Genomic DNA, 13,086 nt, shown 5'->3' on the forward strand with positions numbered 1-13,086 from the left:
CCAGCTAGAGACCTCTGTGTTTGTGACCTAGGGGTCATGCTGGGGAAGCCAGGCATAGTGTATTCCAGACCACACTGGAGGAACTTAGCGGGAACGGGGAGGGCAGGGAAGAGAAGCATTTGTGCAAAAGTGCGGGGATCGAGGGTAGATGATTGGGTGGTCCAAGTGCACCACACAGGCTGTGAGTGCGCGCGCCTCGGGTCAGAGGAGGGGTGAGGGGTATCTGGCGGGAAGAAGAAAACCCCCCCTCCCCGCCCACCCACTCGCGGAATCGCATGCGCACTGGGGACCTGGTGGAGAGGGCTTTTGTTGGGAAAGCGGGCGGGCTGGAGGGGTCCGCGCATGCGCAGGCTGCCCAGCCGCGGGGGGTGCGCGGAGAAAAGGGGCGGGGTGGTCGGAGCTGCTGTGCTGGCAGCAGTAGGCGAGGGCGCGGCTGCGGGGTTCCTGGTGCTGAGGACGGACGCCATTGGAGCCCCAGGGAAGGTAAGGATCCAGCCTCAGACCGGACCGGGAGAGGGCGAGTGGAACCCGGCACGCTGCGCCCTCCCCACCCCCACACCCGGATCTGAACAAAGCCCAGGCACTCAGAACCCGAGCCCTATTAGACCCACGGTCTAGGTAGGACCCTCCCCCCCCCACCCCCACCCCCACCCCCACCCCCACCCCCACCCCACCCCCACCCCCACCCCCACCCCCACCCCCACCCCCACCCCCACCCCCCGCCGCCCTCTCCCGCCAGGAGACGCAGGGCTCTCTGATCTGAGCCCTACTTATACCGGAGCCCGCGATCCGAACCCCTTTAGCAGACCCGTGTGCTCCCTGCTGAGCTTCCTTAGAGCGGAGGCCCTACCCCCACCCCAACGACTCCTGGATCAGTCCCAACCAGCTGACCCCGTTGCCCCCTTCCTGGAGTTGCCATCCTGGGGGTTGAGACCTCTAGCGCTCCAATCCATGCCTCACCTAGTCCGAGCCCCCACCCCCCCACCCCTGGAGCTCCTCCTGTATGAGCCCAACCCAGACCTGAATCAGCTGAACTCCCCCGCCCGGACCTAGCCAGAGGGTCTCTGGATTCAGTTTCCCATAAGCTTTCCGGGGCCCCTGTTGTCTAAGCCCTCTCATGTCATCTGCTCCCCTTTCATCGTCAAATCAAAGCCCTTTGTTTCTCCCTGTCTCAATGCACATCCCCTGTGGGACTCTTCAGACCTAAGCCCGCCAGTCCACCCCCTATTCAAATCTAGCCGCTGAGATGGGGAGCCTGCCCATCCTAAACTCCCCTTTAAGTGCGGGGTCTCCTCCGACCACCTCTCTCCCTCTCCCAGAGCTCTGTTAGATTCTCTGACAGAATCTAACCCAACAGATCCCGCGTCCCCCCCCCGCCCCCTCCACCACCGCGTACTGCCTAGTAACCTGATGATTGCCGCCCCCCCACCTCCAGAGAGATCCCATTGGATCCCGCCCCCTCCCCCTGAAGAGGCCTCACCCTCCCTCCCAGGCTGAGCTCTCTTCTCCTTGGGACCCCCAGCATGGCTGAGGGAAGCTACCGCATGGAATCGGAAACCTACAACGTTGAAGACATGGACGAGGGTAGTGATGAAGTCGGGGAGGAGGAGATGGTTGAAGGAAACGACTATGAAGAATTCGGTGCTTTTGGAGGCTACGGCACCCTCACCAGCTTTGACATCCGTATCCTCAGAGCCTTTGGGAGCTTGGGTCCAGGCCTTCGCATCTTATCGGTGAGGCCCCTGGTGGGCCACCTGCTGGCCCTGGGCCTTCTCCCCCTCCCCGCCCAAGCTGCTGGGGAGGGGGGTGGGGTGGTGGATGAAAGGGAGGGTTGAGGGGGAAGGACTGCCCAGCTTCCCCAGCCTTCCCTCTCCTGCTCCGGGAAAGGGGGCTTGGGAAGGTCTGGGGGGTGGTGGGAGCTGGCTGCAGGGAGGAGGCTGGCCAGCACAGGAAAGCATGATGGGAGCACGGAGAGCTGTCTGCCTTCCCCTACCCTTCTCTCTGGCCTTACAGAATGAGCCCTGGGAACTGGAAAACCCTATGCTGGCTAGGACTCTGATGGAGGCATTTCAGCTGGATCCAGAGACACTTGCCAATGAGGCTGCCGCCCGTGCCGCCAACGTAGCCCGCGCGGCCGCCTCCAACCGTGCTGCTAGGGCCGCCGCTGCTGCCGCCCGTGCGACCTATAATCAGGTGGTCGCTCACCGCCCGGTGGCCACAGACCCGGCTTCAGGAGAAGCTACCCAGCCCGTGACCTCTGCGGCCCAGGCTCAGGCAGCCGCCCCTGAGACAACCCGTGCTGCTCCGCACGTCTCCCAGATGCTAGTCAACAGTGAGGTGGCCGCCCCGGGGGCTCCGGCAACGTCCACACAGCCCCAGACGGCCTCCCAGGCCCAGGAGGCCGCTACCGAGGGCCCTAGTACCGCCTGTGCTTTCGCTCAGGCTCCCTGTGCTAGTGAGATGGATGCCACCCGGCCCAAGACAGCCTTCCTGGGTCAGAACGATGTCTTTGATTTCACCCAGCCGGCAGGTGTCAGTGGCATGGCCTTCCCACGCCCCAAGAGACCTGCCCCAGCCCAAGAGGCTGCCCCAGAGGGCCCCAGTGCTGCCTCCTCGGGGGTGCCCCCGGCAGCACCTGCTAGGGAAGGGGCAGCCACCCGGCCCAAGACGACCAAGTCCGGAAAGGCTCTGGCCAAGACTCGGTGGGTGGAGCCTCAGAATGTTGTGGCAGCCCCTGCCACCAAGGCCAAGATGGCCCCGAGCATCCCTGAGCCCGAGGGTGCAGCTGCCACCGCTCAGCACAGTGCTGAGCCCTGGGTCAGGATGGGAGGCAAGAGGACCAAGAAGGTGAGACCTCCCTGCTATCTCCAGCGCCCCTTGCTCCCCTCCGTTCTCTGCTCAGTCCTCTTCTCTGCCCCCTCCCCTCCCGCCCCCTCCCCTCTCCCCCTTGTCTCAGCTTGTGCATGTTTGTCCAACACAGTGCAGTAGTGTGCTCTGACTGCACAAAGTCTCTGCCCTCAGGCCTGGAGGGAGAAGAGGTTGGCTCAGTGCCGGGCACGTAGTAAGCACTCAGCACACGTCATCTGCTGTTTGTACTACTTGATTTCCAAGTACCTGCTCTGGTTAAGATGTGTGCAGGGCACTTTTGCATGGCCAGCCTGGTAGCCCTGGGTCTCTCCTCTCTCTCACGCTATAGTCCAAGCACCTGGATGACGAATATGAGAGCAGCGAGGAGGAGAGAGAGCCTCCTGCGGTCCCACAGACCTGGAGAGCATCGCAGCCCCCATTGACGGTGCGGGCTCAGGTGGCTCCCCGGCCCCCAATGGCCCTGAGGTCCCAGGTACCCTCAAGACACGTACTGTGCTTGCCACCCCGGAACGTGACCCTTCTGCAAGAGAGGGTAAGAAACCTGCCTTTCCCCCCCCCCATCTCCCTCCTCTCCTCTCCTGTGGGCCAGTTCTTGGAGGTCACCCGTGTCTTGATCTCCCTGTGTGCTCCTCCTTCTCCAGGCGAATAAGTTGGTGAAATATCTGATGATTAAGGACTACAAGAAGATCCCCATCAAGCGCTCAGGTGGGCAACCTGGGCACCCTCCCCGAGCTCTGCCCTTCCACTGTCCCGTCCAGCATCAGCTGTCTCCACCGAGCACACCCAGCTGATCGCTCCATTTGCACAGTATGGGTCGGGGAGGGGGTCCCGACGGTGCTCCCCTCAGCAGGGCTGACCGAGGGGCTGCTGCAGCTCTTTGGCCCCTGCTCAGCCCAGGTGCTCTCTCCACCTCTCTCGCCTCTTGCAGACATGATGAAGGACGTCATCCGAGAATACGACGAACATTTCCCTGAGATCATTGAACGAGCAACATATACTCTGGAGAAGGTGGGCGAGTGCCCGGGCAGCTCACTGTGGTACAAGAGCTGCAGGGAAGCCTTGAGCCCTGCAGCCCCTTGAGGCCCCCTTTCAGTACTACCTGCTCCGGGAAGGCTTCCCCAGCTTCTCCTCCTGGGAGCGTCCACTGCATACTTGCTTCCCCGGAGGGTTCCTCTCCCTCAGATTCTTTCAGTGTCCCTGCTCTCCTGAAGTGGGTCCTACTGCTTTGGCCAGTGCCAGAGCTCCCACAGGGCAGTCCCTCTGCAGCCTGTCTTCTCGAGCCTTCCCCATAACTTCAGCGACCCTGGTGAGGGAAAGTTCTAACGGGGAACTGAGGGACTGCCTGCAGGACAGGCAGTGTGGGTTTCTGCTCTCATGTTGTTTCCTACCCCACGTAGAAGTTTGGGATCCATCTGAAGGAAATTGACAAGGAAGAACACCTGTACATTCTTGTGTGCACACGGGATTCCTCAGCTCGCCTCCTGGGAAAGTAAGAAAGGGCAGGAGGGTTGTGGCCTTCCTCACTGGTGCCTCCCCCTCCCCGTCCCCTCAGAGAAACGGGAAAACAGGGCTTTGGTGCCTCGCACAGCTCCCACCCACAGGTAGTGGTGCCCAGTAATTAGGGGATGAAAGGGGAAGTGGCCTGGGGTGAAGCCTTGCTGCTCTCAGGACCCCCACGTCCACCCCCTCTCCCCCCGCTGCCACCTCCCCGCCCCATCTTCCTAGGAAAGCAGGCTCCTTGTTGCCTGCCTCTTCCTGCTACGCGCTTGGCCTGGGCTTGGCAGAGTGATCCGGGGGGAAGGAAGCTTCCCATCCAGTGTAACGCCGGACGCTCAAAGGGCAGGGAAGGTCTGGATGTGCCTCTGGACACACTGTTGCCAAGTGGCGGCTCCCCGCCTGACCCCATCCTGGACGGAACTCTGGGAGGGAGTGTTCGCATCCACGTTTGAGGCGTGAAGCGGTTCAGTCTCAGACAGAGGAATGAATGGTCTGGATGAGAGAGCAAGCCATATGTTGAGTGGGAAGAATGGCCCGGTAGCCCAGCCATCCGGGAAGAGCTAGTTGGGTGAGCCAGCCCTAGTCCCTCGGGCAAATGGCTGCTGGACAGGATCCCTCTTTCTACACCTTCAGGACCAAGGACACTCCCAGGCTGAGCCTCCTCTTGGTGATTCTGGGAGTCATTTTCATGAATGGCAACCGTGCCAGCGAGGGTGAGTGGCTGGACCCACAGCTGGGGGGTTGCCCACAGTCCCAGCTTTGTGTGCTGAATACTTGCGGCTCTTCTCCCCTCACAGCTGTCCTCTGGGAGGCACTACGCAAGATGGGACTGCGCCCTGGGTATGATTGGGCTCTCGGCTCCCGCCCCTTGGTGTTGTCCTTGGGCACCGGTGGCCCCGGGGTGGGATTAGCCTGGGGGCCTGGTGCAGGGGAGTGGACCTCCTGGCCTGGGTAGAGCGCAGAGGGTCCCGCTGGGGTGCATGGGGAAATGGTCCCGAACTCTCAGCCCGTCTCTGCTCCATGTCCCCTCTCTGTCCCCAGATGGGACCCAAGAGAACCCATCAGAATTAGGGGTTCCGATCACACCCTTGCCTAGGGCATCCCTGACATGTGGCCCTGTGGCCCCTGCTGCCACCCCAGGCCTCCATGGCGATGCGCTGCCCCCCCCCGACACACACACAGACTTGGAAGCTGTCCATCCTGCTAGGGAGTGCTCCTGCCCACCTCTGGGCACCGCCCCTGTGTGTAGTCATGGATTCCTTTCCTGGCCCTCAGGGTGAGGCACCCATTCCTTGGAGATCTGAGGAAGCTCATTACGGAGGACTTCGTGAAGCAGAAGTAAGTAGTGGCCAAGTTAACTTCGTCCCACACTCGTGTACTCCTCGTGGGCTGATGTGGCTGAGCAAGCCATTCCCTGTGCCAGATCTTAGAGCCAGAGGGATAGGTGTCTCTGGTGTGAGGGTGGGCGGGGTATGTGAGTGTTGGCAGGGAGTGGAATTCCAGCGCAGCCTTGGGCAAAGGGAGTCGAAGTCGGCAGAGGACACGGCGCAAGGTGTATTAGAACCACCGTGCCATTTGGTACCTGCCCTGTGGGCGTCTGGCGAATGTCTCCTGCTTTACATCCTGGGAACCTGGGGCTCGGAGAGTAGAAGTCTTGAGTTTGGCCCCAGCTGGTAAGGGGCCCATTTGGTCCTGGAGCCCAGCCCTCCTAACTTTCCGGTCAGGCCCACCCTGTCCTCAGTCCTCACACAGGCGTGCACTCACACAGGCACAACAGACTAGCCCAGACACGCGCATGCGCACACACGCAGAGTGGGGAGTACGCACGGAGTGTGCCGCTTTTCCCCCCTTTACGATCCTCTTCTATGGCGGACTGTCCCAGGGTTCCACCAGGCCGTGGACGGGAGCCTGCGATGGAGTGTGCTCATAGCAGAGGGCCTGAAGCAATGGCTCCTGGGTTTACAACACACCCGAGGGGCATCTGGGTTCATTGTGACAAAGGGCCTGAAACTTGTGGCCTTCCTACGAACAGATACCCGACACGTGTCCCACCCCGCACCTCCACGTGGCTTCTTCTGGGCAGGACCAGCGAGCGGCCTGGGGCTTTGTAGGCCTCAGTCCTGGAGGCAGAAACCCTGGGAGTGAGCGTGGGAGTGAGGCATGGGCCGGAGGGCCGGAGGGCCAGGACAGTCCTCCCGCAGGAGCTGGGCTGCAGTATTGGGACCGGGAAGGGCCTACCCGGGAGCCCTTGGTGCGACGACAGTTCTGCCTGGCTGGAAGCAAATGTTTCTCTTCCTCTTGCACTGAGGTACCTGGAATACAAGAAGATCCCCAACAGCAGCCCACCCGAGTATGAATTCCTCTGGGGCCTGCGAGCCCGCCACGAGACCAGCAAGATGAGGGTGCTGAGATTCATCGCCCAGGTAACAGGGGAGCCTCTGTTTGGGGCCAGGCAGTGTGGTGTGAGTTTGGTGCTTGCCATACCCTCTCTGTTTCTTGGCTACGGCCTCCCCCTCAGGCTGTTGGTCCAGTGAGGATCCAGACAGGTTCCTAAGTAGGTCACTTGCCCAAGTTCACAAGTGCAGTAAGTGTGAGGGATGGGGTGAGGCCCCGGGGCTGGCACGGAGTCATAGGAGAGTCGGATTCCAGTGGCCTCGACTTGCCTCGTGACCATGCCCAGCCCACGGGAGGGTGTATGGCAGGAAGCAGGTGCTCGGTGAATGTGGGGTAGCTGTGCGGATGGTGTCTGTTACTCCACTGCAGAATCAGAACCGAGACCCCCGGGAATGGAAGGCTCATTTCTTGGAGGCTGTGGATGATGCTTTCAAGACGATGGATGTGGATATGGCTGAGGAACATGCCAGGGCCCAGATGAGAGCCCAGATGAACATCGGGGATGAAGCTCTGATTGGACGCTGGAGCTGGGATGACATACAGGTGGAGCTCCTGACCTGGGATGAGGATGGAGATTTTGGCGACGCCTGGGCCAGGATCCCCTTCGCTTTCTGGGCCAGATACCATCAGTACATTCTGAATAGCAACCGTGCCAACCGGAGAGCCACGTGGAGAGCTGGCGTCAGCAGTGGCACCAACGGTGGGGCCAGCACCAGCATTCTAGATGGGCCCAGCACCAGCTCCACCATCCGGACCAGAAATGCCGCCAGAACGAGTGCCAACTTCTTCTCCTGGATCCAGTGAGATTTGCAGTGGATACCTGAAACTCCGAGGGAGGGGCTGTGAGAAGTCAAGTCGGGGGCAGGCCTGGGTGGTGCAGTGGGGGAACAAGGAGTTGTGAGAGACACTTGTTTGTTTCTTCGTGTCCCCTTGCCCCCCCCCCCCGTCTCATGTCTGTTCATAGTTCTGCTTTTGTGTCTTGTGTTACAGACAACGCTGATGAACCGCGGCTGTCCCTCATCAAGCCAGAGTGCCTCCTCGGATCCCTCCTTCACACAGCACTCTAGGCAGCTTCTACCTGCCCATCCAAGATGGCATGCAAGATGAAGCTCCCTTTGCCCTTCCTGCTTTTGTTGTGTGCTTTTGTTGTGCGCTTTTGTCGTGTTTTCATGTTTTTGGTATCAGTGTTACAGTAAAGTTGCAAAATTACTTGGGACGTTTCCTCCTTTATTTGCGCACGTACCTGTGCACGTGGTGCTCTGAGCGGCACGTGGCTGGGGGCTCCGACATAGACACTGCCCGCCTCTGCCTGGAAGGCAGCAGGTGTGGGGAGGGCGCCGAGAAGATGTGGAGATGCCAGCTGAGTGTCTAGGCCATGAGTTTCGAGAGGCTCCTGTCCACATAGTGACATGATTTCCTCCACGGTACAACCCCAGTTAAGACGCCAGTGGTGGGGGCGGTGGCAGGAAAAGGGATGGTGTGGAAGGCTGTGGGTTGGTGCCACCGTCCCTCCCACCAAGGAACAGGGTCCACAGACATCCACCAAGACCCACCTCCTCCACCCCATCTTTGGAGGCGCCATCTTGGAACCCTTCCCTCCTCCTCCACACAACTTCAGCACCTCATCCCTCCCTCAGATGGACCCTCAAGGACAATGAGATAGGCCTCGGCGACATCTCACCCCTCCAGCAGGTTGAAGGAGGAGCCATTATTGCCCACAGAGTAGGTTCGATGAAAACAGACCTCGACAGCCTGTGACCCTGACCCGAGGCCTGCTGGTGGGCTCCGGAGCTCTTCTTCACTGGAAACAGGGCCCTTCCAGTGAAGCCAAGGCCAGGCCTATGTCCTGGTGTCTTCAAGGGCTGGGTGGTCCCTGCAGGAGTGGGGCTGGGACTGCAATCCCTCCAGTGGACGGCAGTGAGAGCAGAGACGCCTGGGAAGGGCTCAGTGGCAGGCTGGGACAGTGTCCGGAGCTCTGTCGGCTCCCTGTGATGTCCACACTTGGGCGGACGAGGCCCCGGGTTAAGAAGTAGGAGTGACTCGGGTAAGGGCCCCCACACCCCATTGCCTCTTTTCCCCAAGAAGAGGTTCCCTTCTCTCCCCCAGACTGGGCTCCTGACCCAGATCCAGGCCCATGATTTCACAGGCCCAGTGAAGAATGAAAAACGTGGGCCCCCTTGCTCAAAAATGATGAAGAATTCCGAGAGAGCGACGGCTTGGGCTTGAACTAGGTGTGCAGCCCCTCCGCGCACAGGGTCCTGTGGGGCTGCATAGGTGATACCCCCAGGAAGCTAAGCTGTGTAAGCTTTCCTCCCCCTAAAGTCGGGCTTCAGGTGGATTTCTGCCTTGCTGGCCACTGCTGTGGTTTCTGCCTGCCCGGCGGCTGGGTCCCTGCTTGGCCACGAGGACACTGTGATTCCGACAGAATTTGAGTCCCCTTCTCTTTGGCTTTACTGACGCACGGTCTGGGATGTGAGAGGGATGAAGGATGCCTGGGAGCCCAGTCCTGGGGTGATGAATGATTCGAGACTTTTCTGGTCCTCTCACCCTGGGACCCTCCCAGGACCCTGCTGGTGCACACAGCAGGCACATGCCTTTCCATAGATGAGGGTGCAGGCACTCACCCAAGGCCACGGGCAGGAGTTTGAGCACTGGGTGCAGAGGACACCTGAGGTACGGCATCTCATCTGGAAAGGAGGAGAAAGCAGCTCTCAGAGACAGACAGGGTGCTGGGGACGGTGCCACCTCCCCAGGCCTGTGGGCTTGCACCACTCCCCTCTTCCATCCTCCTTTTCCCTGGCTGGCCTCTCCTGGTGGGGGTCGGGGGGCGGGTTTCCCCGGAGCCGCACTCTGCACTGCTCAACGGGTAGTTGAGAGCAGGGTGGGTGGGGAGGAAGAAAGCAGTGGGGTGGCCTCTGGGACAGGGAGGAAGGAGCGCCCAGGGGAATGCTGACAGACTGACTGGCAGGCAGGTCAGCTGGGAGGCTCTCCACCTGCTCCCTCACAGGGCAAACGTGACACCAAGGCAGAGGTCCTTCCTGGGACCCCAACCCAAGACCCTTCAAGGCTAAATGCATGCTCTGCCCACTGCAGCCGGCTCCCACTGCCTCGGAGGGGCTCACAGTGTCGTGGGAGCAACACCCCCATCTCTCACCCTCTCCAACAATAGCCACCCTCTCCCAGCCAGGCTGCCCTTACCACTTCCCAGCTCCCTTCACTGGGCCAGGTCCAAACCCCTCATGGCTTCCCTGCCCCCGAGGCTCCTCCTGGGCTTTCAAGGCTCCTACCACCCTCCCAGCCTCCTAAGACATCAGCTTTGGCAATATCCTGGGCATCCATCCCGCTCCTCCTCCTCCTCGTCTTTGTCATCGTCATTTGTCAGGCCCTGGGGCCCGGTGCTCTGGGTGCAAGACCTCATTCCATCCTCGCTGATACTCTGCGGGGGCTACTGTTCCCCATGGCACACGTGACAAAATGGACCCAGAGGAGGGAAGTGACTTGCCTGAGGTCTCTGTCCTAGCTCTGCCACCACCTGGGCAAGTGACCTTGGCCCAGCCTTTTCTCCCTCTGGCCCTCAGAGTTCCCACCTGTCACAGCACAGGATTGGGCTAGATAGATGTACTCTGAGGGTGCCCCAGCTCTGAGGTCCTGTGGGTCTGCTTTCCCAGTCTTGAGGCATCTCTCTGGGCCTCAAGTTTCCTCACTGAGTAATAGGGGTAAGAGCATGTGCCCAGCACTGCCTGGCCCAGCTCCCAGGGCGGCTGGGCACAGCTGGCGTGGCCTGCGCATGAAAGAAAGTAGGAAGTGGGTAAAGCAGTGGGAGAATGACAGGTGAATGTGCTCCTCCCCCACTCTATGAGTGTCTGAGGTGGGGGTCCTCTGAAAAGCACCTGAGACTGACACCCCTCCCTGGCCCTCTGAGCCCCGTGACCTCGGGCAGGTCACTTCACCTCTCAGAGCCTCCATCCCGTCATCTGCACAGTTAAGGTTACTTACACTGCTTGCCTCATGGTCCCAAAGACAGTACCGAGCAGTAGAGATTGGAAGTTACCGGAAATCTAGTAGCACCCCAAGCCCCATCCCCTTTTCCAGTGAGGAGACTGAGGACCAGGCAGAGGAAATGACTTGACCAATGTCAAGTTCTCAAGTTCCCCGGGTTTCAATTTGGGATGACTCCATATTACAAGTGCCCTTTATTTGGAAACCAACATCATAGAAATGATACAAACCCACAGGATATCGTACGCTTCAAATATGACTTTGAATGCTCCCCTCACAGCCTCACAGTTTCCCAGGATGCCAGCACTTCAGCATCCACGTCAGAAATGGGCTGTCACACCTGAAGGTGACACAACAGTCCCTTGCCAGGCTTCCTGCCTTGGTCTGTGGTTCAGCCAATACATGCAATTCTATTTTGTGGTAGTTGACATGTCTACGGGTTGCAGAACTGCAGAAAGGAAAAGCAGCGTGCATACCCAATGACTACAGGAAAGAAGAAAATGACAAAGATGGTGGGGCTAGAGTTGAGGAGGATATGGAACAAAGCAACTCCCCTACAGTGTCCGTGGAAGTCTGAATTTGTACATGGCCTTGGAAAAACATTAGAGAATTACAGCATGTTGCTACCTCACGGTGCCTCGAGGGAGCAGATGTCAGAGACAAGTTCTAGGTGAAAGTGAGCCTTCTGAACGCAGAGAGGTAAGAAACGGAAAGGTGGAGCTCTACTACCACTAGCCCATTGCCTTTAGCCAGGAATCTGAGATGCCTGAGAGCTGGATAAACATGTGCCTTGTGGAAGAGCTGCAGTTGCTAATTAGGCTTTAGGCTGTCTCTGAAGCTGTCTAGGAAACTTTGGGGTCCTAGCCACTGGAACGGGGACACCGTGGAGGACCCCTACGATCAGGCCACCCTCTCAAATCTCCTCCTCTTGCTTTCCCACCCCTCCACCTGAAAAAGGGACGCAAGGCACAAGGTTGGAATGCAGTGGGGGGCAAAGGTAAGGGCAAAAATCAATGCAGAAGGACGTTTCCCAGGAGATGGAGTCCAACCAGTGTAGTTTCAAATTCCGGTTCTGAAGCGCGCCTTGTTCATCTGTGTGGTGGCGGGGGTGGGTGCGGAGGAGAGCCTGGCTAGAGCCTTCTGCTTGGTGCCCACAAGTACACCCTCTGAATAGGGGTGAAAGGCCCTGAACGCTTTCATTATCACAGGTCTCTGTTTGGCCATTTAGCCACCGGAGCTCCTCCAAACCAACCTAACAACAGGGTTCTCTTTATCCGCTTTACTGAGGTTTAATTTACAATCAAAATAATGCCCATTTAGGTGGACAGTTCCATGGACTTTGACAAATGCTACCATCCATGTCACTCCCACCCCAATCAAGACAGAGAACAGGTTCAGCATCTAGTAGTGTTCCCTTGCGCCCCTTCCCAGTGAATTCCTACCATCCACATCCCGCCTTAGGCCACCACTGACCTTCTTTCTATATCATCATGGATTAGAATTCTCTCCCCTAGAGTCTGTTAACACATAAACATGCAGTATGTAATCTTCCGTGTCGACCGGCCTTCTATTTCTCTGCTTCAGTGCTTTGGATATTCCATCCACGGGCTGGCACGCATCAGGAGATTAAATCAAAACGGCGGGCACCTGGGAGGCTCAGTTGGCTAAGCACGTGCCTTTGGCTCAGCCCATGATCTCAGGGTCCTGGGATAGACCCCAGGTCAGGGCTCTGTGCTCAGCAGGGAGTCTCTTTTTCTCTCTCCCTCTGCCCCTCCCCGCCCGCACCCCCACCCCGCTCCTCCTCGCCCTAGCTCTCGCTCTCTATCTCAAGTCAGTAAATAAGATCTTTAAAAAAATAAATCAATCAAATAAATCAAAATGGCCCCTATTCACAGACAACCTGATTGTCTCTGTTAAAATCGTACAGATATACAAAAATGTCCTAGAACTAATAAAGCAATTCATCTAGAGTGCAGGATACAAGACTAAAACACACAAAAAAATCAACCATATCCCTATACACTAGCAAAGAAGTGTTGGAAAAAGAAATTTACCAGTCAAAAAAGAAAGTCAATTCTTGGATGTGGATCTAACAAATGATGCCGGGTATTTACATACTAAAAACAGCAAAACGCTGGAAAAGCAAACAAAAGAAGACCTAAATAAATGGAGGAACATACCATGGTCATAGATTAGAATGTTTAACATAGCAAAGATGTCAATTCTTCTGAAGTTGATCTCTGGACTTTGTAATTCCAAAGAAAATCCCGGCAGCAGGACTTGTTGTAGACATAGACAAGCCGATCCTAAAGCTTATGTGGAACCTAA

At 58.2% G+C, this 13,086-nt stretch overlaps 1 protein-coding gene and 1 non-coding gene across 2 annotated transcripts; both read left to right on the forward strand.

The window, feature by feature from the left end:
• Positions 1-417: 417 nt before the first annotated feature.
• LOC148163104 (melanoma-associated antigen D4-like) lies at positions 418-7,563 on the forward strand. The gene is made up of 12 exons (XM_088029010.1): positions 418-483; positions 1,493-1,733; positions 2,014-2,847; positions 3,197-3,400; positions 3,510-3,573; positions 3,797-3,876; positions 4,266-4,357; positions 4,999-5,078; positions 5,163-5,205; positions 5,641-5,703; positions 6,674-6,788; positions 7,129-7,563. Exons 2-12 carry the CDS (start codon positions 1,524-1,526, stop codon positions 7,561-7,563), a joined length of 2,220 nt encoding a protein of 739 aa, XP_087885136.1. The 5' UTR covers positions 418-483; positions 1,493-1,523.
• LOC148163105 (small nucleolar RNA SNORA11) lies at positions 6,281-6,410 on the forward strand. Its single transcript, XR_015769524.1, has one exon. It is a non-coding gene; the product is annotated as a small nucleolar RNA SNORA11 (small nucleolar RNA).
• Positions 7,564-13,086: the final 5,523 nt, after the last annotated feature.

The sequence above is a fragment of the Eumetopias jubatus genome, unplaced genomic scaffold (genome assembly GCF_037043125.1).
Source record: "Eumetopias jubatus isolate StellerSeaLion01/CBP00866 unplaced genomic scaffold, mEumJub1_p1.0 scaffold_11, whole genome shotgun sequence".
NCBI classification, from domain to species: domain Eukaryota; kingdom Metazoa; phylum Chordata; class Mammalia; order Carnivora; family Otariidae; genus Eumetopias; species Eumetopias jubatus.